General features: G+C 43.9%; 2 protein-coding genes across 7 annotated transcripts in view; one reads left to right on the forward strand and one right to left on the reverse strand.

Annotated features, from left to right (window-relative positions):
• Positions 1–8,883, forward strand: lpar2a (lysophosphatidic acid receptor 2a). Of its 4 annotated transcripts, XR_012961114.1 has the most exons (8): positions 1–116; positions 520–694; positions 1,265–1,443; positions 1,938–2,681; positions 3,433–3,692; positions 4,058–4,150; positions 6,881–7,004; positions 8,686–8,883. XR_012961114.1 is itself a non-coding variant. In XM_076144003.1 (7 exons), the coding sequence occupies exons 4-7, from the start codon at positions 1,949–1,951 to the stop codon at positions 6,923–6,925; spliced, it is 1,131 nt and encodes a 376-aa protein (XP_076000118.1). In that variant the 5' UTR covers positions 2–116; positions 520–694; positions 1,265–1,443; positions 1,938–1,948; the 3' UTR covers positions 6,926–7,410. The 4 variants fall into 4 exon arrangements, 3 of the variants coding, with proteins under 3 accessions (XP_076000118.1, XP_076000116.1, XP_076000117.1); XM_076144003.1 differs by lacking the exon at positions 8,686–8,883 and having other exon boundaries at positions 2–116; positions 6,881–7,410; XM_076144001.1 differs by lacking the exon at positions 6,881–7,004 and having other exon boundaries at positions 7–116.
• Positions 4,434–26,555, reverse strand: part of pbx4 (pre-B-cell leukemia transcription factor 4) — a 25,356-nt gene continuing 3,234 nt past the window's right edge. For 2 of the 3 annotated variants that reach the window (XM_076143998.1, XM_076143999.1), the window contains 7 exons: positions 24,622–24,695; positions 12,925–13,169; positions 12,008–12,198; positions 11,688–11,823; positions 11,193–11,349; positions 8,426–8,512; positions 4,434–7,800 (listed from right to left, as the gene is read on the reverse strand). In XM_076143998.1, coding sequence (XP_076000113.1) covers positions 8,469–8,512; positions 11,193–11,349; positions 11,688–11,823; positions 12,008–12,198; positions 12,925–13,169; positions 24,622–24,695 — 847 coding nt within the window. In that variant the 3' untranslated portion in view covers positions 4,434–7,800; positions 8,426–8,468. Of the gene's footprint in view, positions 7,801–8,425; positions 8,513–9,438; positions 9,543–10,658; positions 10,662–11,192; positions 11,350–11,687; positions 11,824–12,007; positions 12,199–12,924; positions 13,170–24,621; positions 24,696–26,555 lie in introns of all 3 variants that reach the window. The other variant, XM_076144000.1, reaches the window with a different exon arrangement.

Below are 26,555 nucleotides of genomic sequence, written 5' to 3' on the forward strand. Positions count from 1 at the left end.
GTGTTTCTGCCTTGTGTCACATGATGCCCACGCACCACAAAGATACGAGGCTGAACAACAACGCCTGGACAGTTTGGCTCCACTGTCACACAAAGCTGTGTTCAAGAGGGACACAGGTAGTTATTTATGCTTTATTGGGATGAAAAGACTCACAAAATTCATTTAACAAATCATCTGACTCCTGAGCAAGTGTAGCCAATCAGATTGTGTTATTTGTGATAAATGCATGGATGAAAGGGGCACTGAAAACTTTCTTTGTATACAAAACGAAACCCGGCGCTTGTTTCAGGTTTGCATTTTCTGGCTCCACTTCCTGTTGCTGTGGTAGTTTTTCCAGACACCAACTGAAACTTTTCAGTGAATATGACCTGAATGCTTTCTGGGAGCGTTTTCTTAGCGGAAAGTCACTTTGTAATTCAGAGTTTCCAGAATGTTTTCAGGAGGTTCTCGAATAGTTTTCCATAACATCCTCAGCATCTTTAAACCTTCTACCTGATTTACTGTATTTTTTTGCCACAGAGAGAACGTTCCAGAGCCGGTCAGACTATGTTGCCTTGGAAACGCCCTGGGAACGTTCCCTGAAGGTTCTACAAAGTTAAAGCAAACGAGAGACTTTAGTGGCCATACACACTCTGACGGTCTAAAGGAATACGACCCAGAAACCTGCTGGGAAGACAAACCAGAAGGTTCAAAGGTTAGAATAAATGTTACCACATGAGAAATCATGTGGAAATAAGAGTTTAGTCTAGATTGAGCTCACCTTAAAGCTAAATCTTACAGTTGCACAAGTTACTGCATATTTAAGGCAGCACTAAATACAAAGACAGCAAATACGATTCGTAGTAAACAAATGCGTCGCTGTACACAAAGTTAAACAAACAAGGAGTGGTGCTGCCTTCAGGTGCTGCCTGGTAAACTCTAAAACTGTATAATCGCTTTCTGTTCACAGCCAATGAAAATCAACGGTTCCTGATATTATTTTAATATGTAAATTTGAGCTAAATTCACACGCAAACAGTTTGTCTTAATGACGATAAATGTGTGTAATGCCCATGTGTTCCTACTCCGATGCCTTAGACTTAAAACGTCATATTCTGAGCCACATTTGTTTCAATTTTCCCGAATCTAACTATAGGATAAAAATAATGATGATTGGTGTACGAGTGACCGCCACCTTTTCTTCTTAATGCTAAAAATGATAGAAAACGGTGCCGCTGAATTGGTTTGTGTGAGAGACGAACGATATTTCCGTGTGTTCCTGAAGGCACCGCGGCTCCCAGCTGATCTGAGTCAGAAATGATTCACAGTTGTGACTTCACACTCCAACACAGAAACACACCGCGGCCACCAACACTCCTCCGTCACCTTCATCATCACCGAGCTTCATCACCTAGCGACCCTCTCGGCTGTGTTATGGGATGGAGGAGGCGCCATAAACCGGCGGTGAGTTTGATTTCATCTTCAACGCGTTTACTGAATGAGACTTTGCGGCTCAGCGCGCTTTGTGTTGAAGTCCGTCCTGGTTGAAGTTTGATTGATTAACCCCTTAACAAGCACGGAACCGGGAATAAAACGCAGAAAAAGAGCGAAATTTCCCGGATTAACGCCGGAGCTCTCAAGTCAGCAAACACATGTGAGAAGTCGTTAAATTCTCAAAAAGTCTGTAATCATTGCGACGTCATATTAAGAAGCCGAGAGTGAGAAATAAGTCCGAAATAAACACCTGCAGTCTGTGATAGTCTGAGGTCTAAGGTCAGAGGATAAGGAAGAGCACCGTGCTAGAATCAAGAAGTGAGACAGACAGACAGACACACGCACACACAGGCAGGCAGACACACACAGGCCTCCAGCTACTCCTTGTTTATTGTTGTGAGTTAATATAAACAAATGTTCCTCTAATATATTCCTCCCGTCACGTCTGAATTGTCGTTCTGCAGTTGTGGCGGCCATGGAAACCTCCTGTGACTACAGCCACAATGTGTCCTTCTTCTACCAGCTGGTGGGGAAGAAGATCAGTCAGGACTGGTCGACCCGTGACCTCCTGGTGATGGCGCTGGGCTTGACCGTTTGTCTCATCGTCGTCCTGGCCAACCTGATGGTGATGGTCGCCATCTTCATGAACCGCCGCTTCCACTTTCCCATCTACTATCTCCTAGGCAACATGGCGGCGGCGGACATGTTTGCGGGCATGGCGTATGCCAACCTGATGCTGAACACAGGGCCCTGGACCGGCATGCTCACCAAGAAGCAGTGGTTCATCCGCGGGGCCTTGATCGACATCAGCCTGACCGCCTCTGTTGCTAACCTGCTGGCTGTCGCCGTGGAGCGTCACCAGACCATCATCACCATGCAGCTTCACAGCAACATGACTAAGCGCCGCGTGGTGCTGCTGATCGTCTGCATCTGGGCAGTGAGCATCGCCATGGGCCTGGTGCCCTCTATGTTTTGGAACTGCGAGTGCGATCTGGACGACTGCTCCACCATCGCTCCCCTCTACAGCCGCCGCTTCCTCATCTTCTGGGCGGTTCTCAACCTTCTCACCTTCTTTATTATGGTGGCCATGTACGCACGGATCTTCCTCTACGTGAGACACCAGAGCCAGCGTACGTCGCAACACACGTCAGACATGCAGCGGAGCCAGACTGTGGTCAACCTGATGAAGACCATCTCCATGGTGCTGGGTGAGAGATGGTTTGGGGGTTTAATGACAGTAGCTCAGCTATTTTCAGCTTACTGTAGCTATTTTTTCCTCAAGTAGCTGTGCAGCTTGCAAAACACACACACACACAGCCACTTGTCATGTGAGGGGGGGGGGGGGGGTTATAATGAGCCAACACATACTCAAACTCAACACGTTGCAAGTCCCTAAGATATCCCAGCATGCACCACTCCTGACACTCAGACAGCCTCCTGGCCATTATAGTCTATAAACACGTTCACCCCAGTGTGACAGAGCACTGTCTCCCTCAGGGCTTCTTCTTTAACTCCCCTGACTGCATTCTCCCTGTGAAGACGAGGCGTCCCTGATATGTTGGACTGTATCATCTTTGTGTGGTCGTGGTTGCGTGTGCGCTATCACACGCCCGCATAGACACACCGCCCACTTCCTCTGCTCAAACCAGTTTTTCCAACTCCAGCCTCGCTTGTTTGCCAAACATTGTCTGAGTGATGCTGGCTGTTGGTTCCTCTTCGGGTGCTGCATGAAACCTCTAAACACATCTGTCACCGTGACCTGTCGCGACTTGCTTGGGATTGCTAATAATTGACTCGGATAACTGATATGCTGCCGCGTGCGTTGCATATCAGTTATCTGGCCGCTCATGACACATTTCTGACATTAACCAATGGAGGTGACTCGACTCTAAGGCAGCTGGTGTTGGGTTACACTGTTTGTTTGTGAACAGGTCTCATTAATGAGCCAATCCTCTGCAGGGGCCTTCGTCATCTGCTGGACTCCCGGGTTGATGACCCTCCTGCTGGACGGGGTGCTGGGTGAGGACAGCCACGCCCACGCCTACGAGAAGTTCTGCCTGGTGATAGCGGAGTGCAACTCTCTGGTCAATCCCATCATCTACTCGCTGCGGGACGAGGAGATGAGGAGGACGTTCAAGTGGATCCTGTGCTGCCTGTGTAGATGTTCAGACCAGCAGAGGGCGCCGTCTCCACTGCAGTTTGATGCTCCACTGCCAGAGGTACAACTTCTAATCAAGTACAGAGGACCTTTGTATGAGTTACCAGTTACTTACAAGTTTTGATACTTGCATCTTTTTATCCAATAGCTGATATATCTAAACCATCCAAACATGCAAATCTGCATTTTGTTAGTTGATAGTAAATACGTCTCAAGTTTTTTCTTTTTGACAGAAAGCATTTAAAGTACCAGGAGATTCCGTCTCTTTAAATTTTATTTTCTAATTTAAAGAACAAATCAATTGGCTCGCTGGTAGAAATGCCTCAGATCTCGTTTTGCCTTGTAGAAGCGCCTGGAGGAAATATGAGATGATCAGAGAGTGAATTTAAGAGCCATTGATAGAAAACAATTCTGTAACTTTTCCAGGGAAATCTCGTCTGTGTGCAGAAGTCAGAGGACCAAGCTGCGCGTCTGTCCCTGGGGACGGACGATAAGGAGGACAGCTGGACGACGCCTGTGGTAGGACGTCTATAGGGCTGTGATAACTCACTGTGATGGTTTTCTGCTGGACATCAAATTTCCTCTACCATGTTTGCATTTGTGACTGAAGTTAGAACATAAAGAAACAAGCACCGAACAGCTGAAAGGGTTAATATCCATGTTGATGTCATTTCAAAATAACCTCATTCACATATTGACCATCAGATGGTGCAATCTCTCCTTTTATTACATTTGACTATCACAAGGGCATTTGTGACAAATTATAAAATGAAACACTCCTAAAATCTGAAAACAAATACTGAAAAATCACACTAAATCATTTTTATTAATTTTCTAATAAGAACACTACAATTTGTCATATTCTTCCTTTTTGTTTTTACTCTTTCTAGAACAATTCTAAAGTTGAGGTATAAAAGGAGTTCGTACAGACTCGCAGGTCTGAAAACAGTGGGGGTTATATACAAGAGAGATGGAAAGACAGAGGTAGAGAGGGATAAATACAAGGGAAAGCCAAGAAGAGGTGAGATACAAATATACTAATAAAACAAAAGAAATAAAACAGGGTTCAGGAGTCGTTTGGTGCTGTGGAAGTCATTTAGTCACTTACACTAAACCTGATGTTAAGAGAAGCAGGTTTACCTCACTTTAATCTGAGGGGACGTCAAACCAAAGTCGGATCCATTCAACAATTACATCACTTCCTCCGTTCTAGTTTGAAAACCTTCCTGCCGCGTCGTCCCAATTTGTCTTTTAAGTGGACGTGACTGAGGTTTACGCCTCCAAAGCTAAAGATGGAGCCCAAAAAGTCTTTAACAGCTCACCTACCAACGCCTTTTTGGAGTCTTCATCTTCATCTGTGTTGGGAGTGGAAATGTCTCATAATAGCAGAATGCTGCTTTTAATTTGCCTTGTTTTGTGGTTATTTCCTCCACAGAAATGAGACAGTCCCTCTGAGTTAGTCCCCACATTGTCAATGAATTATTGTCTCCATCGTTCCCAAGGTTTAGGGCGATGAAACTTCAGTCTGGGCTGACGTGAGTGAAGCTCCAAGCCTGTGTGACTGTGAAATAGCATCCTGAATGAATGAATAATGTTTGTAAGTCTTTAACAAAACTCACAAACCGCTGCTGGTAGGTGAATCTTTGAAGTGACTGTATAACTGAGGTAATGTGTGTGTTTGTGTGTGTGTAGTTGTCCATTAGGAAACCTCAATTACTACAATTATCTTTCCACAGCACCAAATGTTAAACCTACACTGCCACCCATGTATGTAACAAAAGACCCAAATAATATTGAAAGTTGATACGAACAAGAGTTAACGTGAACTCTGCGACACAAAAAAAAAAGCCAAATAAATGTGGCATCAACCAAACGTCAAAATTTATAAAAGAAAAAAATACTGAAACATTTCACAAACTGTACAGTGACATCCATTACAACAGGTAGAAAAAGGGGGCGTGGTGATTTGGTGTGGCGATAATAATAATAATCGTATGAAGTGTGAGTAACAAAACAAACCCGGACATCACGTGTGACCAGCGTACGAGCTCAAGTCTTGATCTGTAACATGGATCAACAAAGTCTTAACTGACACTTAAATCTTAATAAGGCGTTACCTTACTATCAAAATGCTTTGTTATTCACATAACAGTTAAATGTATAAAATAGTTCCAAAGGATGGAAATCCACAAAAAACGTCGCAGGTTTGTCTTAAACACATGTTAAAGAGTTTCACTACACCCAGTGCTGCCTTTTTTTTGGTAAGAGAGGAGAGGGAGAAGCCCTTGCCCGACTGGCCAAATCATACAACTCAAAACAGAACTGCTGTGGTTTGACAGAAGCTCTTAAAAAGGATCAAGGAGGGAAAGAACAAAATCCAGGACTGGGAAACTGTACATGATCACGTTACAGGTGTGATATGTTCAGTCGGTCACCTCTGCCCACCGTCCCACGAAGCCCCACCACAAAAAACACAAACTCAAACTGAACCGAGGCGTGACGACACACACACACACACAGATATAAGTACAAGTCCCTCCTCTCCTCAAACTGAAAAGGTGGCTGTGCGCCAACGTCTTATTATTACATTGCTGAATGTTGTATTTTTGGTTTTGGTTTAAACAGAAGGTTGGAGTGTGTTTGCCTTGGGCTCACGAGCTTACATGTTTCAAGTTGGGGAGGAGATCTCAGTTGAACCCCACCGAGCACGTCACTGGCTGGTGGAAGCACCCAGACTATATAATAATTATACAAAAGGTTAACGGGCGCCAGCCAGTCTGACCGAGACGTCCCAAGAACACTACACACGTTCACGCAGACACATCATAGCAACACGATGCACCTTTTCCTTTTTGGTCTGACATGATATAATTATACCCTTTTTTTGTTAATAAAAATGAAGCTAAAAACTTGGAAGGTTAAATGAAAACGATAATATCACACCTAAAAGTCCTACATGCATGGAAGACGGTCACGTTTCTAAATTCATGTCACATCTGTCCCACTAACACATCACTGCCCCACAGTCTCACCCTCCCGACGTCGTTTAGATGCTTTATTGAGCTCATTTTTGGTGGTGGCTGGTGCATTCTTGGTGAAACAGCATTAGAAAATCGCCTACAATCAAATAAACTAGTGGACAGAAAGCAAGAAGTAAAGTCTGCAGGCCCTCCACCAACACCCCACACTGGTCAGCAACAAAAGGGGTGAAGAGTTATGCTCACTCACCTTGTCTCCTCTTCCCATCAGCCCTGTGATGTCCTGTCCTTCCTAGTTGAGCAGAGAGATCTTTGAAAGCAGAGACCCCCGTAACAAGGATGCTATCGTTTGTGCTCGACATGTCTTTCGTGTCAGCTCACTATGGAAACCAGTGGTGAGTTGTTTGTCTGGGCGGGCGTGCATGCACGCACGTCGGTGCACGGGTCCATTATTCAGTTTGAAATCTCCAACAGAATGAAACATCGAGCTAAAAGGACAAGAAGATACGCCGGTGTTTGGAGTTGAGTTGGCAAAAGAGGCTCTTGGAGGAACAGATGTGTTGACAACTACTGGAGCAGCACTTTGGTACAAGCGAGGAGAGCAGGGGCTCCCTGGTGATCCGTATCAGTTTGGCGAGTTCGATGCCAAGGCTTCAAGAGATACAGGAAATCACAGTTTTCCAAAGCAAAGGGTCGAGTGCAGAGGTCAATAGCACATGGACAGGCTGTGTGAGTAGTGTGTGAATTTAACGTGCATATACACATAATGTACAGACATCATGATCATCTACACAGCTGGGTCAGTGGTTTTCAAAAGGTCCTTGATAGTAAAGGTGTTTGAACATCAGGACGCTCCATCCTTCTACCACTCTGAGTGATGGAGCATCTGGAATTTTGACAGTTGTGGGTGGAGGACAAATGCCTCCAGACTGGTGATCTGCCTGTACTGTGTTCCAGCACAGTGTGTGTTTTTGAAATGTGTGTCCAGCGCTGTTGTGGCTGTCTAGCTGAGAGACAGGGACAGTGAACAAATGGGGACAGAGGGTGGTGGTCAGAGCAGACCGGAGTAAGAATGGAGACATGGCAGGGAGAGCCGGAGACTCAGTTGGAGGTGTCGGAGTGGACGCTGCCAGGAGGACCGGGGGGAGAGGTGACGGAGGGGGTGTTGGTGGTGTCCTGCCAGCAGTTAGCCTGCAGAGAGTCGGGGGGGCAACAGAAGCACATCGGACTGTAAGCGTGATCATTTATCACCATGTTAAAAGTTTAAAAGCGATTAAAGCTTTCTGGTGCTGAAAGTGGTGACTGTATGAGAAATGACCTCATCACAATCCACAAATGACAACATCTGTTTCCACTGATGTAACTAATGAGGTTGAAGTTTACAATCCTCAAAAATGTATTGAAGATGAAATCTGGTGCACAATTAGGCTGTGGACCAGGAAACTTACAAGTTTTAATATAAAAAGTTACATTTCCTCCCATATATCACAGTCTTCTGTCATTACATTTGGATTAAAGCCTGTTAACATTAAAGCTGGCTCTTCATAGAGGAATGCTACTCACTGAGCAGGTCACAGACTTTGGCGCTGTAGCAGGAAAAGCAGGTGTAACTAATATCATTAATGATGACTCTGTTCTGTTTGGGTGAGTCAGCAGGGTGCCGGCACACCTGAATGGAACGTGGCCATTATTAATGATTAATTACACCCGTGCTGCTCCTGCTGCACGTCCTGAGGAAATGGCCCCGGTACTGTGATTTAATTCACATACTAGTTGGCCTTAGTGGTCAAATAGTAGCTTGTGGTTTGGTACTCACATCCAGGCGGTGAGGGGTGTAGAGGCCACTACCTGACAGCTCTTCATAGCCGCCCGTCAGGTGTGTAACACGGTGCAGGGTATCCACCTGCCGGAGACAAAAACAACATTTCAACCTGATACAGACGCTAAAAGCTGCTCCCAACTCGTGTTTACAAGCAAACTACACGGACAAACAAGGAGCTACAGTGTCCACAGAACTCTGCTGTTTCAATCAGCACCGACCTGCGTTTACTCATGACTGTTTTCAATCTCTTTCAGGTCAGCACCACTGAACGTTATGGCTCACCAGTCAACTTCAGGACGCTTCATTAAACCTCTTCTGCTCTCATTCACAAGGCATGAAAGACTACAGTCAAAGCTGAAAAGAGCGCAGCCATTTACTTGTGGTTGACAGGGAAACGTTTGGGGTGAGAATCGTCGGGACTGTTAAGTGCTAAACAGCAGAAATCTGTGGATCCTTCCAGAACAGAAACACACATTTTGGACACACACGGATACAGGGATTTCTTCTCTTCACCTACATGGTTGCGGGGGTGAGCAGATGGGAGAGAAGGAATGGGGACATTGGGACAGGTTGGAATAACCAAGGGCTTACAGGGAACAGGATGTGGTGTGAAGGCTGGAGGCGAAGGAGCTGACCTGCTCTTTGTTACCCACAGCAGCCTGGGGTTATTCCATCTGTAACCTCACAGCCTAAGAAGCGGCTGACACTGAGCTCTGACTGTGCACTTATAACTGGAGACATGTAAATACACATCAGAACGGCCTTGAACACACTAAAGAACATTTTGTTATTCCTCAGGAACACTGGGGTGGGGGGACAATGGAGACAATAGAAACTGGAGTATTGATTTGTATGTGTGTATCTGGGTGGGGAAGGCAATGGGATCAGAGGAACCAGGGCAGGATCTGAGGAGAGGTCAAAGTCAGGAGGAGCTAAACTAGGAGCAGCTGTCCGGGGACACTGGGTGGACAACACTGAGGATGGGCGCTGGTGCCCTGGGCGCCTACCTGCGGCTGCAGAGAGGGAGCCATGCTCAGGCCCTCCCCGTTGAGTGAATGTAGGCCAAGGAAGGAGTCGCCTGTGTGAGACAAACTGTATGACCCCAATGACCCTACAGGCAACACATGCAGCCAATAAAAATCACCACGTCGGTACTGGACTGGACTGGGACACATTTACATCCCCCTCTGATGATTATGGCTCAACTAGAGGTTCACTGATCTCCACCAGAAGATTCTGAAGGAGCCGAGAACGACTGACAGAATGACTGAATGACTACCACATCACTGAACTGCACTGGTCACAAGTCTTTTTTCACAATTCTAACATGAACAATTACTGCCAAAACATTCAACACGCACACAAGCTCCACAGCGACTCATGCTATACTTGTATGCCTCTGACAGAATGACACCATCACTTAAATAACAGCTCTACTTAACGCCTATGTTTAAAGATTAAAACAGAGATATTTTCACTGCTGCAAAGTCTGAGCTTTGTTTCTTTGGCAAAGACGACCCTCGTGATTAGAGAGTCTAACAGAGCAGACAGGCATGAATTATGGACCATAATTTCGGTTCCCAGTATTTGTTGTTGGGTCATCATCCAGCAGATGTTCCCACAGATCACAGAGCAGCAAAGAGGGACCATGTGGGCCGACAGCATGTGGACGTGTTGGGCTGCTTTCGCCTCTGATGCACAGCGCCCCCAACTGGTGATAGCATACTCTGGCTCTATTAACTACTGTATGTATCCATGTGCAAAAGTGTTAAAAGCCGTTTCAGACATTGTTTATTCAACGCCTGATAACGCCGATCATAAAGTGAATTGAACAGCGATCGATACATAAACTTTACACATATTTGTGCAGTCGACGGCCTTTGCTCTTTTCTCCCTCCTCATCTTTAATTCAATGGACACAGTCTCGTCTTTTTCCTCCTATGACGCACAAAGATCAGTGATAATGCATCTTACTGCAACAGTGCCACAGAGCTGTCTTGCCTTTCTCCTGAATTTCAATGGCGAAAACAATAAAATGGACGCGGGTGACAACTTCATATGTATTTTCCCACCATTCTCTGTCTGCAGGTTCTTGCTCCAACTTATATGTTAACCACTGACAAACCCTGAACAAACTGGATATCCAGAGAGGTCAGAACATGTCAGGGATACTGAACCCATAAGAGGGGAATCGATGAAATAAATGAAATCAGAACCATCGCCTTACCTGCTACAATCTGCATCCTCAGCAAATTGAGGTTACTCTATTATTGTATCATTGTGTGTTGGCTTATTAAATGTGTGTATGTGCTTTTATCAGAAAAGGCAAAGTATAGCAGAGAATGATAATCTGTAGTATGAAAGCAGCAGATGGATGTAGCGTAAACACACACCGGGTCAAGTCCTTTCAAATGACTTCAATGGCTGTAAGAAAATCCAAATGTTTTGGAAATAACTCAAAAAAGCATCTCAGAGAAAAACACAAAAAGCGCATGATGAATATCCATCTCATCCCTAATGCGATGCTGGAGGCAAATGTGAAAAATGACAAACTCGCCAGACAAAAAGCCGTGAGGCCTTTGAAATGAGGACACAAGCACATCGCCACGTGTTCCAGTAAAGGGTAAGAAGAAAACCTGTTGCAGTGTCATTTTGTTTAGTGTGTGTGTGTGTGTGTGAGAGGTACGTGTGGAGGAAGCCCGATGATGTTTGTGTGATGGTGTTGGGTTGTGTTGGCGGATGAGGTGGAACATGTGGGTACCTGAGTTGGGCGTCGCCGGAGAGTTAGCCTGGCTCGCCTGCGCCGACACATTGGCAGCATCCACCGCTGTTTTAACTGCGTAGAGGTTCGCTTCCTCCTGGAACTTACCAATGTTCTTCTTGTAGCGTATTCTCTTGTTGCCAAACCAATTAGAGACCTGAGGAACAGATGCGTGTTAAGAGTTAGTTGTAATGCAGCGCTTCCTTTGCATTAATTTTGCTTAATTGCCCCCTCAGCTACAAATCCTTAAACAAGGGCAATTCATCATCCATGCTAATTGCTCTGCTTATCTGGTTATTAAAAACAACTTCACGTAGACATAAACAAGCACATAAGAGCCTCTGCAGCTATGATAGGAACTGAAACTGACCCTGAAAATGACCCAGAAGAGATGCTGGTTCATTATTTAAATGTCCTCAGTATTTATCAAGACAACCACACATTAAGACTTTGTTATGTTACTAAGATGAGTCTGGATGATGCTGAATGATTCACCTGAGACACAGTGATCCCACATTTTTTGGCCAGCTCCTCCTTTGCCTCCTCACTCGGGTAAGGATTGGACAGGTGGGAGTAGAAATACTCGTTCAGCACCTCTGTCGCCTGCTTGTTGAAGTTACGCCTCTTACGTCTGACACACACACAGAGACAGGAGAGAATGAACAATGCGCCCGGAATGTTCGTGCCTTAACAGTCGCTTCAACATGCTCCGATGACATAAGCAATGAGAAACCTAGACAAACAGGCACAGAACACACACATACACACACACACAAACATGCAGTACAACACCAGCGAGACACGCGGAGACAGACCTGGCGTCAAGGAAGCGTGAGCGCAGGATCATGACAGCCTCACAGGTGCTCTGTTTGAGCTGCATCTGAATGGAGCTGAACTTGCGGTGGATGATGGCCACCATGCGCTCGATCTCCTTGGGAGAGATGGGCCGTGTGCGGGACTGCTCTCTCAGCAGGTTCATTACATGGTTGGTGAACTCACTGCATGCCTGGAGCAAAAGGAGAGAGACGGGCATTGAATTGTATTATAGAAAGCTATAAAGAGAGTATCAGTCCAGTGCCACGGTACGTTCTGATCAAGACATGAAGGCTTTGACTGATAACACACCTCTTACTGTGGAGAGTACAGTAGTGGTGTAATTCTGTATATGCTCCTTTTTTATTAGTGTTTAAACTCTCACACACAGCTTATGGCAACACTGACTCAACAGCTGGAATGAGCAAAGACAGCATTACAAACAATACAGACTTGATAGTTGAGAATGTGAAGATCTTGACATCGTCGTACCTTTTAAGTAAAGCACGGAGAGGCTTCCTTCTGAGCCGTTCAAGTCACAGCTAGTGACTGTAAATCTTATTTGCCTTTTGTAATTCACAGAATGAGGAAAATTGTTAAATGTTTCCTCTCGCTACACTGTCAGTGTAAGTGAAGATTATCTTCAAGATGCTGCATCATTTTTATTAAACAGGTCTTCATACGTAAACCTAAAGTAGGGAGTAGTTGTGAAGTAATCATGTTAGTGAAAATGCATATGCCTGCCTTGTGTACATGTCAAAACAAAATGACCATGAGCAGGTTATTTAAATGCACTGACTGAGTCTCTGAACATGGAGTTCATCAAAGTCACCACTGACCTGAATACAGCTCAACATATCACTTTATTATGAGTAGATAACAGCACACGTTCAAACATTTAGCTCTGCTCTGTTCGCACCTGCTCGTACTTCTCCAGCTCAGAGTGATATATCTGGCGAATCTGGGCAAGCTTGGCTCTGTAGTCGGAGTGTTCGATGCTGCTGTCGGTGGGTGAGCCCCCTGCTGCTGCTGCAGCTGCAGCTGCTGCAGCTGATCCGCCACCCTTCTCTGGTCCTGATACACCTTCTGCCAGGAGCATGTTGTCCAATCGCATGATCTGAGGATCTGGAGGATCCTCCTCCTGCACACCTCGTATACTCAGCACTGGATGGGAGAGAAGAAGAAGCAATGTCACGTAAGAAAAAAAAGTTAAAATATTTCCTCTTATTTATCAGAAGTCCCATTTCTTTGTTCCGTCTAGAAAGTTTTAAGAAACCTGTTAGTCTACTTGAAAATGTCAGAATAGTCATTTTCCTTTCACAGATACAGCAGTGAGTGCATAGGAAGATGCTTCATCATGGCAAAATTTCAAAGACATGAAGCCACCGCTGTCAAACCCCAGTCAAGTTTCCCCCATGAGTCATGACTGTGGGTGCACGACTGACTACTCAATGAGCCTGAACTTCCTCAAACCAGCAGCAGAGGGCAGTGTGTCCCCTCTGTGGCAGGCTGCCAGAGATAAGGGCATGAAGCATGGGACCAGTAATAGGAGTGCATGTGCTGTCACTATGAGCCCCAGTGGCCATAAGTACAGCTATCAGTCGCTGCTCCCCACCACTGTATTAAACCAGGACCTCTGTCAGCCTGCAGCCACATTCTCATCTCTCTCTTTCTCTTTCACACATACACACACATTCTTACAGACACCACTCTGCAACAGAAAACTTTCAAGTACACACAACTCTCCTTCCTACAGAGCTTGGTGTGCAACGCTACTTTAGTTTAATTTTCCTTTACCCCATGACATATATTTTCAATCAGTTTTCTTCAGAAGGTAAGAATACTTTTTATGGTATACATTTAATGATTCACCGACACTGTAAATGTTCATGATGAGGCGACTACAGACCTGAGACACCATGAAGTGAGCAGAGTAACTTATTATTCATCTAGGATTTCTCAATCTCAAACTCACAACACGAGTAGAAAATGAGGTAGAAAACAAGTTCGCACAGAGACGACAGAATTCATAAATGGTGAGAACCAAACTGTCGGGCCTGCAGATGTGAAAGAAATGAGGACAAAAACGGTTTCCAAGTGCTGTGGAGCAGATGAGTTTTTGCTTCTTTTTTTTTCAAACTTCATTTGATAAATGAGTCTGTTCCACCATTTAAGACCTCTCGTAGCAATGCATCCAACTTTCCCTCTTCTCTCCCCCTTTTCTTCTTGTTCCTTCTTGCCTGTTTCTTTCCCTCTGCTTAGGTCTCCTCTCTCTCTCTGAGGCACATTCCTTCTCTGCTGCTCCCCCATCTCAGGGCTCAGGAATGCAGCAGACCCAGCCGCCTGAACTAATGACCCTGATTCGCCCATCTCTCTTTTTCTTCCCTCTAGTCATTCACAAACCACATCTTCACCTCAGAGATAAGATAACCTACAGCGGACTCACCAAAAATATGTTTTGTACCTGTTGAGTCTTTCTAGTTGCTGCGTGAGGATACTTTGTCTGCACTCTGGTAATGGCTGGGACATTGCAGCGCTGGCATTACGTTTGGCTGGGAGTGCACATACTTAAAGCTGCAGAGAGGCAGAACATCAGTGTCCGTTCAGAGTACAACTGACCTACAGTGGAGAGGGCAACTGTGGCTCTTGAGGCTTCTCACCTCTCCCCCTCCCTTTGCCCCCAGTCCTCATTATGGCCCCCAGCTGTAGCCTAATGCCCCTACATTCCCCTAATTACTCCAATTAAGCTGTGATTACCCACAATTGCACTCATGCACAGTCTAGTGGCCTACTGGTATCATAGCGGCTGTTGAGAACAGTTAAAGTACTCCGCAGAAAATGACCAAACGACACATCCTTGGAATATAAAAAAGGGACTTAATTCAATTCCACTCACAAACCAACACCAAGCCCAGAAAAATAAAAAATAACAGCAATAATAACACAGCTACAGCGCTGTGTGTTTGCAAACTGTTTCTCAGCCGTGTTTCCTTTTCTACAAACCGGCTCTGCACAATGCTGCCGGGCTGGTTCGTGTACCGACACACTAGAACTCTAGAATTCTGTAATTAACGGCTGTGAAATTCATTTTTCTTTTGATGGGGAGACGGGTTAAGGCCACAGACTGCACCAACCCCACACACGCAATTATGCACATGTTCCTAAGCGAGCTGGGCTGTGTGGCATTGAGAGACGGAGCGAGCAACACATACTATGAAATATTCAGGGTATCCAGCTGGGCTTTCGCTGCATACATAATCATTCTCATTTCTGCACAGCCAACACGGAAACGGCGTGCAGCGCAGACACAATATATGAAGTGGCGCAGGTAAGGGTGAGCAACCTCAGCGATGGCGTAGTGCTGTACATTAACTGTAATGTTTTCCACACATAGGGATAGATAAGACTTAAACGCAGTCAGTATATCATTGCTCAGTTCACAGCACAAGCTTTATCCTTGTCTGTCTTTTCTCTCGCTAGCATCCCCTTTTTCACTCTGCCCCCCCAACACACATCCCCTCCCCCTTCTCTTTTTCAGTGTACCCCCCCTCACCCCCTCACACACACACACACCTCCCCCCCGGTGCCCCCCCTGTTCTCCATTTCAGTCGAGTTCTCCATGTGAGCCGCAATCCCTCATGCTGTCAGCCCCCCCTCTCCCTCTCTCTGTAGACAGACAGGATTAGCATTTTAATTGCATCAGCTCCCTTGGGTATTCTCAGCCTTTCACTGGGAGAGAGCGAGGGAGCGGGAGAGAAGGAGAGAGAGAGGGAGAGAGAAGGAAAAAAAGGGGGGAAAAAAGGTAAGGAGAGAGAGAAGAGAGAGGGAGAGGGAAAAAGAGAGAGGGTAGAAGGAGAACCAAGGAGAATTGAAAAAAAGGGAGTCACAGGAGAAGATATGTGTGCGAGAGAGGAAGAGACAGAGGCTACAGAAATATACAGGATCCAGAGTGGAGACGTGCCAGAGAGCGGTAGAGGCAGAGAAGATAGGATTGTGAAAACACCAGTTTGTGCTTTCATTACTGACGGAGGACTCAGATAAAGAGAGAGAGCCCGGAGAATGTCGGTTTTCACAACAACAATAATAATAATAACAATAAAAAAATGATACATCAATATGCAAATTTACTTCTAGAAAACAAATCTCAACCGCAGCTCTGGAGATGTGATGGGTAAACTGGCGGATTAGGGATCTTAAATTCATTGTAGAATATAAAATAGGGTCTGAGCAATACAAACACACGTCTATGGAAAGTAAGAACTGTTAAGACTTCACTCTGTGGTGCGTTCATGGACCATGCAGGATACAGTAGAGGACAGCTTCTGAACCCATGGACTGAATTTGGGTCTAAGCTTAAATGTAAAATGGTTGTAGACTGCAACATGTTTTACACAAAATGGCAGCTGGAGTGGAACTTTCACCAAAACCTCAAAGGCCTGAACAAATCTATTCCCTACAAATCTATTCGGGGGGCTTGATCAGGTTGATTTCCGGTACACGGAAAAATAAGTGATGAGACGTGTGAGAGGAGAGAGAAACCAGCCCACTGAGAGTCCTTGACCTTTAAACGCAGAGAAAAACAAACGCCACCTTTGTTATATTCAGTGGGTCACCGAGTCAATTCTACAGGTTTACAACACACGCACGCACACGCATTAAACCACTATTAAAACCAAACGTGAAAAAAATGTTTTTGTTCATAATTACTTTTTGCTGCGTCCCAATAAACTCTGCATAAAGCAACTACTTCCTTTACCAAACAGACACTGGTAAACAATATACATCACAACTTCAACATGGACACGTTTAGCCCCTCTTCTATGACAATGGTGTTTTATTGTAGAGAACATGCACCTTAATAAATCAAATCCATTTGTTAATTTCAAGCAGCTCAAGCTAATCAGCGGCTGTTTGGGTTGTTCGCTTAAGTCCTGTTGCATGCAACCCGACCACCTCTCCCTCGCTCTCGCTCTCTCTCTCTCTCTCTCTCTCTCTCACACACGCACACACGTATTGGAAGTAAACAGTGTGGTCTGATTAAGGTGAGAATTGGAGATCTCACACCTTTGGCAAACACAACACTTCAGTCCAACACATCATTAATCAACCCTTAATTAACTAAAGAGAGCGACTTGGACACTGGAGCCATGACTACGTGTACCCCCTCCCACTCACACACACACAATGTACACAAAACAGTGAATGAAATATGGATCAATTAGTGTTAACTTTATATTTAACTATTTACCCATCAAATAGCTACTAGAGTGGGATTCTGTCCTCAATGAGTGACCTTTACAGATTAAACATTTCTAGAATAACAAGAAGAATCTCCTTAGAAATATACTGTAAGGAACAATGTGATATATTAAACAAGAATCCTCAATCTGCAAACTATAGAGTACATAGTGTCCCTGTAAAGTCAGCCTAGGGGAAATGATGATGAATAAGAAGCATCATCTTTGGCTTTGGTGACCACAGTCAGCAACATTTTAACCAGGCATCATTAAATCATTGTATCATTCTAGTGTATAAATATACTGCCAATACAAAAGCTCTTGTTTTAAAGAATAAGGCTCCTCCAGCTGAATGATGTTAAGAGAGCAGATCTGGAATAGGCGATGACTCTGCTGGTATTTGCATGCAGCTCTGTGTTCATCAGCAATCTGAGAGAAGGCCAAATTCAGTTAGATTTGAAGTAAGCTGTCCACCTGAGCAGTGACAGGCCACATATCTTCATGTTCTAAACTATAGGTGTTTCATCAATGAAATATATTTTACTAAACAATGTTTTGGTGTCAGTGTGGGACAAGCATAGCAACCACAGAGAGGCGACTATATGTTAAACGTTATTAAATACTGCTGAGCATTTGCTGTTGCTTTCCTAACCCAATATCCCCAAACCCTGCACTTGTGTACACAGAGGGAGAAGGGAAAGCATTAAAAAAAGAATAGCAAATGTCAGAGGAGGAAGAGGAGGATGACGAAGAGGACCTAAGCAGGAGGCTTGTTATAGCACTGTTAGGATCTTCCCTCAGTCAACTCTCATCAGGCCAGCTGCCTCCTGTGCTCATTAGCACAGACTCTTAAGGAGCTCCTAAAGACTTTGTGAAAAATGAACGCTCATTTGAGAGGTCGTTAATTTGCACTGTTATGCAAATTAGGTGGCAATTAAGCGATAGATCAGAAGAGCAGTGCCCATTTATAACAAGTGAACAAGCATTATGACACAGTCAGATGGTGCCAGAGAGAGCTGAAGCTGCATGGTTAGTCTGCAGGTCCGATGTACCAGCTTAGTGAGGAATAAAATCACTGTGCCTGGGCCGTGTATGACTGGTCAGGATAACAATTTACCAGTGGGAGTGCAGCAGGGCTGCCGTAATTGGCTTCGTTACCTCACACACATACATAAACGAGCTCGTGTAAAACAAGCTGATGGAAACAAAATAACACAAGGGCAGATCACACACTGCTCATTCAGCCAGGATGCTATATTAATTTTAATTATCACTACTCCATATGATAAGAATTCATCAGCATGCATAATGTAAAAAGTCAGTAAAATTATGGAAGAGATTGAATTTGCAATAATATAAAGAAAGAGAAAGCAGCCAATCTCCACACCTGTTTACCATTTGTAACAATAAACCAATTCAAATGATTTTTACAATTGCTAATTCCCTTTAAATCACCCAGTTAGTTAATCGTTGCCTCACAAGTTCTTTCTGAGCTAAAAGTGCTTGAACTCGCACCTTTGTGACAGACGAGTTAATACACATTAAAGCACTACTGCATCAAGCCATCCACGTAGCCCATGATAATGATGAGCAGAGCAAGGTGGGTAAAAAAAAATGGCAGGGTTCTTCATTGCTATATCTGCAATACTCCAATATTCTTCATCTTTGGGTGCCCCCTGTAGCCCCCCGCGCTCCTCCCAGCAGCCCTGATGTCTCCATCACCCCCTGCATTTATGACATGGTGTGAAATACACAAACATACTGTCTGGAACCACAATGTGCACTACTGCTGAGGGGTGGAAGGCTCCCATCAATTGTAATTAATCCTTAATTAGTCAGGATTAGGAGTTGGGCTCCAACACCCCCACCCCTGCCCACCCCACCACCAACCACCACCAAACTAATGCAATCCAGCTGAGATCACATTTACATATCTTTAATTAAAGAGATGCCGGCTTCCTTTAAAGGCGAGTCTTAAAAGCGATGCGAGAGGCAGAGACATGCTGAGAGGGAGGGCAGATGAGATGAAGAGGTAGGAGTCGGCCCTGCGGGGGATCCAGGACCTACTCTGATGGGTCACTCCACAATTCCTTGTTACTTGTTCAACATGGAAAAGCATGTGCGGATCCATAGAAAGACCATAGGATCCACACTCCGCCCGCTATTAATACTTGTCGACTATTAAAAATGCTAAAGCCCAGTGCCGTATATCCCACCAAGCACATCCCCCTGAAACACAGAGTGCAGCCAAATCAATGTCCTTGGTGAAGTTCTCCCATCCTATCCAATTCCACACTCTCCAGACAGCCATTTCCCGCACAGAGGCCCAATTCCTACAGGAATACTGCCACATGGGGAAATCAGTTGGCCCACACACCATTAGGTCCAGGCTTAACGTTGGGGTGCTCTGTCTCCCTAGTTTGAGTTGGGGGGTGGGGGTGGATGGTGCGTCTGTCAGGGCCAGGGGTCTGTGTGATATTAGCCGTCTGCCAATCTGGCTTGGGGAATGGACACCGAGTAATTACTGCTGCTCTTACTGCCTCATCAATCTCCCTCTATCGCTTCTGCACCCCCAACACACACTATCTTCTTTTCCATTCTCTTCTGCAAAACAGCAGAGGGGAGAGAAAAAAACGTTTGAGTGGCAGGACGGCACAAAACACAACAGAGATTCCTGAAAAGCCAATGAGATAATCCGGCGTTGCACACCGAGAGTCTGATATGATGCTGTGGGTTTGCTCTCGTTTCAGTCCCTCGTCAAAGCAACGCTGAAAACACAGGTTTCATCTCTCCATGCAGGTTTGCAACAAACGCTAATGTGAAATTATTATTATTATTTTTGTTACCGTCCTTGGTTTAAAAGGCACTGCGGGCGTTCCTCGTAAAAAATATTATAAAAGGTTTCCAACAGATTTCCAACAACACATAAAATTTTATGGCGGTTTTCCAAATTAAGCTCTTTGAAAACGAATAATAATTAAGTTGCTTTAATGAGGCCTGTGATTCACTGGACTTCCAAGTACTGTACTCTGTCAAAGTCAGTGTAAGGCAAACATCTAAATCAGTCAAGTGCCGCGCTGAGGGTTGATAAACAACATTTGAGTGCTACCAATTGGATAACCCCATCATGTTGATGTTTGTGCTGTCAACATTCACACAAAGCCTCCGAAATAAAAGGTTTACAAATTGAAATGAGATTTCTGAGGACATGAATGAAAATGAGCTTCCTAAAGACTCCATACATGTTATGGGTTTATAGTAGCTGTGACTAAACCAAAGGCAGCTATGTGTTACTTTTCACAGCATGCTATTGTGTCAAAATTTTTACAGTAACAATGAGGTTGTAATTCAATTAACATGTAATTAGAGCCATTTGGCCTGCAGAAGTGTCATTAACCACACCAACACCTCAATTACTGCAAATACCAAGAATGCAGTAATTTGGGTATTTACATAGTTCACAGTAAGATGCTTCATACACAAAAGTTATGTTTTTACAGTTAAAATAACATCTAAAAAGCTTGCCAAGCTAATAATGAATAATATAAAGGTAAATGTATGTTAATTGTAAAGGTTTGTGACTAATGTGACTGTGTTAATATATTATGCTAAGCTTGAAATGTACAGTTTTTAGCTATTGCAAATTGGTAGATTTTTTATTCAAATATTAAGTGTATGTAAATACATATTTAAAAGCTTATGTCATTTCAATGAACTAGAGTTTCTGAACATTACAGACAGCATTCATTGTTCATTTGTTCAAGTTTCTAATTGTTACTATTTTGCCAAACAGTAGTTTTCCAGGTTTACTTGCTCCTATATATTATACTTTGACATGTCTTATTTTAAAATAATTTATTACCACATAATCTATGATGAGCAGTTACAGAACAGATTAGAATTTCAGGTGAGATGCCAGAAAATCCCCATGTGAGATGGACCCATTTTCATAGATGAGCCATGATAAACAAGTGAGATTCTAGTATTCTGTTAAATGTATCCAGCAATAACATTAAATAACAAAGCTGAGAGATTGAGTTCTTTGAGTTTTCAGTCTCATCAGTTCATCCATTTTCTCAATATTAATGCTTTGTGATGAAGGCTGGTCCGCTCGTCTGCATTGCCAACGTACTTGCAGACTTGCCTGCTTTTGTCAGAGGCGTCATCTGTGAATCTTCAGTAATTGTCGGCTTGCTTTGGCAAATAAGTTCACTCAACCCAGCATAGTTACACAGCACAGAAACACTGTACAAACACTGCAGCCATCATCATCATTTTCAACCCAACAATTAGCCCTTTATTTGAAGTTACAGACAACGCCTCTGCTCTACAAAACACAGTCTGATCAAGTTTGAGGCTGGTCAGAAAGAGTCCACCAGGACAGAGAGTAACTACAAAGAGTTGACCTAACGAGACACACTGCCCGGGCACAAATGGGTACCTAACAGAGTAATCAGCTGGCTCCCGGCCATCAAGATGTCCTTAGTAGCAAACCTTATATATAGTTGCCATTTCATGTACCATATAATAGTTTTCACGTCATATGAAGGAGTTTTTATTTAATTAAAGCATATGGGGTGACACAGAACTGGTCTGTTCACTGCTAGACAGGTAAGATGCAGGAACATTCGCTAAATTCCCTACGCAGCCAACTAAGCAGCATTATCCCACAGAGTTCATCAGACAGCTTATCAAGATGAGTGACAGGTGTTGGAGTGTGAACTTGCTCAGCTGAAGGGGGAAGGGAATCGCAAAACACTTAAGGAAGAAAAAAAATACACTTCAGTTTTAATTCCACTAGAGAAAAAAATATTTTCACTTGATACCTCTAATAAAATACACGACTGGGCATGTTCCGGCTGGAAAAAGAGGGCCTCGAGTCGGATGACAGTAAAGAGTCAGTGACGGATGCACCGCAGACATTTATACAGCATAGAGAATACATGAAAGTAAAGGAGATACCCCATAAACAAGCCAAAAGTAAATGAATAACTTGTGAGAGTAACCGCAGTGGCTTGTGAGATTTTGGCATAAGCTGTCCCATTGCAGCAAGAGCTATTTTTACAGCAAATACCCATGAGAGCAAAGGGAGAACAGAGTGGAGCTTCAGCAAAGCCACTGACTCTTCAACTTTGATCATTTCACATGTCTTCCCAAATGCTTCAATTTATTTTTGGGAGTGAATCTTTGATAAAGTATTATCGAAAATAAAATTTCTCATGTTTTAACATTTGGGCTCGGGACAACACAGGCGCTGTGGTGGACTGGGGGGGTGCCTGGGTAGTTACAGGGGTGGCGGAGTGGGTACTGGCATTTGCGCAGAACATTTCCTTTACAATGAAAACAATCTAACCAACTGCAGCACTCAGAGGAATTCACCTCCCATCCCCCCACACCACACCCCCTCCTCCACCGCCACCACCATTATATTACCATATCAAAGCCCCGAGTTCAGAGCAAGTCTTCTCTTTCAAGAATGGGAGCGAGCAGAGGGAGGGAGGGGGAGGGAGAGGGGAGAGGACAAGACCGAAGCAGTAGGAGTAGACCCAAGACCGAGTTTGCTTTTATCCCTATTCAGTATGTGTGTATGTGTTTGAGAGAAGAGTGTGTGTGCGTGGGTGTGCTGACAAGTGCCTGTTTGTTAGTGAAAAAGGATTGCAGAAAAAAATCTAGAGGACTACTGATTGGGTCTTCCACAGGCTGCGCTGGGAAGAAGTCAATTCACATTCCAGAGGCATATAATGGGGCCTGCAGGGGGTCTGCTGGAGGAGCAGAGAAATGCCAAAGCAGGTACAGTACATGGTGCTGTTAGGAGGGCACTATGTGGCAGATGGCCAGCAGAGTGAGAGTGAAGCCAAACATCTCTATATCTCACTGCTTTTATGGGCGGCATCTTCATCAAGCACAACTCCAGCATGAACCAATCCCCACTTCTTTTATCTGTTTTTCTCCTCACAGAACCTCTCCGTACTTTGCCGGGAGACTAAATGTGAAAATCAAAGTGAATGGCATTAGGGTAAATAAGACCACTGGTTGCCTGGGAAACAGTGTACCCTGCCCCACTCACTCAAGCCTCGTCTTTACTTTCCTCCAATCACTGGAGAGCAATAATACATTATTGACAGAGGGCCACAACAGGCAGCAGTGCAGCATTTTCAAATTGTATTTGAACAAGAAGGGTTTGCTGTATTGAGATACACAAGGAGGGAGAAAGACGGGGAAGCACAGAGAGGGACTGGCAGAGGGAGAGGATTGAAATACTCGCCCCATTCACACCACCATAACCATCAATCTGCCATCCATCCTGGGCCTCCTCCTTTGAACCATACTGGAATCTGTCAGATAGCTGACTGGAATAGCTAACAAGATGGAAATAAGCAGCTAGTTTACTTTGAATAACATTATGAGGAAGAACAAATCTGAGATGTTTTACATGAGGAATAATCTCCTACAGACCAAGAGTGTATTTGGAATTCAATATGTGAATACAGTGATAGAATTGTTATTTTAAATGTGCTGTACGTGTAGCGTTTGGGTGGAGGTACTGCATTGATATGCAGGAGCAATTTATTCCCAAAACGCAATTACTCCACAGTGAAGAGTATAAGGGGAAAAAACATGTCTGTACTGACATAGCATAACAGTTTGACAGCAAACCAATATCCCCTGCTACCGAATAGCTGCATATAAACTTACTGTCAGGATCAGGATTAATTAATCTAATAACCCAGGGAATTTGACACAGCATTTTCTATCAGTGGAACTAATAGTAATTGCAGAGAGTGATGTGACTTGTGTCTATCTCCAACCGATGGCTGGTTTTACTTTTTTGAATTTTGTTAGATTATAATTAATCAGAGATGCAAAGGTATTGGATTAAAATGATATAATCTAAGCCTTGTTTTCCTATTCCAATATTATACAGTAGGTACATGAATAGTACTACACGATGGCACATTTTCAAATTAAGAACGTGTACTCAGTTGTTAGCAGCCTAGTTGTTTTCTACTAATCTGACTGCAGCTTCAGCGGCACTGATCCACTCAGATTAGTTTCACATATCAGGGTGAAGTCTGGACAGAGACCAAACACAGGTTAAGTTTCTGTAATTACTTGGCAAAACAACAATCACTAAGGAATACGAGGGATAAGCTTGAACAAAAGCTAAATTTTAAACAGCTCGAGGTTAAATCAGTTTTACAACCAATAAAGTCAATATGCAATCAATAGAGTTCTCTGTGAGGCCGATGGGAGGGTAACATGGTGCCAGAGAAACAATTACCAGAGCAAAAAAGACACAGATACGCTCTATCTCAGCACTGGGTTACAACCCGAGTAGGCTGGAGAATACAAAGAGAAAAAGTGAAGCAGAGACTCACCCGTCTTCTCTTTGATCTCACAGAGAACACTGAAGAGGGCTGGTTTCATTCTGTGACAGTTCAGGGCATGCTTCCTGTAAGAGAGAAGAGGGAATAAGAGAGGAAGAGAGCAAGGAGGATTACAATAAACAGACCTCCATCTCAACTCGCTCCATGTCCTCCCCCATAAAACAGGTAGAGCAACTGTATGTATTATGCATACAGCATTTTCAAGAGTGCAGTTCATCGTAGCAGGCCAGAGCCGTGTTGTTTAAAGGCATTTTCAGGCACCAGGCGTCTTTTTTAGTGCAGAAAATTTCCTAATGTGTCGAGCTGAACTAACAAGAGCAACGCCATCATTTGCTTTCGCTTTCCACCGTGGGACAGGCAATGATGCAAAACCTCAAGGTCATCATTACCAAGTACCACTGTCTACAGTTAATGCACAATAATCTAGCAGTTTTAATTTACCCAGGGATGGTCTCATTATTGGCAAACAGTCTTATGTCAATTAAGGGTTCAGCGTAATGAAATCAGTAAACACCCATGGCAGATTTTCCTGCTACACACACACATGGCTGTCTCATATTTCTTAAATATTGTAAGACTGGAGTTCTGGAGGAAACCCCCCCCTGACGCCAACATGGCCATAACTGATTTGCCACAACTGACTGCCAAGTTAAAGGCTGTACTGACTGACTAATTCCACATCAGTCATTAGTTTTACATGCACATAAAACTTTGAATATACTCCAATTAAGACGAGTCATTTTTTTCCTAATGACATATGCTAATTAAATTGTAATTTGCATAAATTGAGGTATTAACAGACCTCGATTTTGCCATTGTAAATAGATTTAAGCAGACATGTAAACATTACAATCAGAGTAGGTCATGTCTGCATGCACTTCTACACGTGGTGAACTCGGCCACACTCCACACACCAAACTACAGAATGTGATTAATTCCATTCAGTTCCTATAAATGGCCTGTGTCTTATTGCATGTTTCCTTAATTGCAGTGAGGGCAAACAATCATTTTGCATACAGCTTGAATGTAAACATCCAAAGAGTAATGAAGTGGTATTGAATTTGAATGCATAGAGCTAAAACTGCATTTAAAATGTCAGCGATTTTTTTCACATCCAAAAACATGAAAAGTACACATCACAAAATGTATAACACATACAGTATACCTGGGATGGACTAAATAGCCCACACCATATCACATACAGTCTTCCAGTTTGAATGCCCTGCACTAAATAACACCTCTGTGAAGGCTAAGACTTTTGTGTCAGAACTGTTGGTTCCACTCTGTGGTCACCAGGCCACAGGTTTGGGTGCCGATTAAACTGGATTGCGTTATATTGTGATATGATTCTACTATTTTGTCCATCCCATGTATTTCTGAAGACTTGTCCTTTAACACACAGACAAGCAGGTGTTCTGTGACAGTATTCAAACTCTGACAGTGTGACACACAGTTCAAGTTTAAGTGGAAAAAGACAGACAAGAGGTCTCTGCTTCTAACAATGATGAGCATGAATTGGAAAAAAGAAATACGCAAAAAATAATCATTCTGGAAGGAGACATTCATTTTCAAAAAAACATCGCCACATTTAAAACAATCACAGATGAATATGATTTGGCTAAACCTGACCTCAACACAAATTCCAGTTGTGAATGCCCTCTACAGCACTGATGACTATGGGGACGAGCACTAGACGAATTGTATGCGTTCTGTACAGTATATATGCCAACTAAACACTGCTTATACTTCTGTGAGGCTAACACGGTAGTTTGGTGTAAAGAATCTAGACACTGAGTATGAAATTTTGTCCACCAGTACACCAGTATTATTTTGTCACTGCTGGATTTGAGTTGGGGGAGGGCTGCCTTCAGCATTGAGAGTATGACCAGGAGGGGGAGAAGGAGGTACTCATGCGGTCCTGTACT

Source organism: Genypterus blacodes, unplaced genomic scaffold (genome assembly GCF_046128005.1).
Source record: "Genypterus blacodes isolate CSIRO-AG114 ecotype Tasmania unplaced genomic scaffold, CSIRO-AGI_Gbla_v1 ptg000028l_1, whole genome shotgun sequence".
Taxonomy (NCBI): domain Eukaryota; kingdom Metazoa; phylum Chordata; class Actinopteri; order Ophidiiformes; family Ophidiidae; genus Genypterus; species Genypterus blacodes.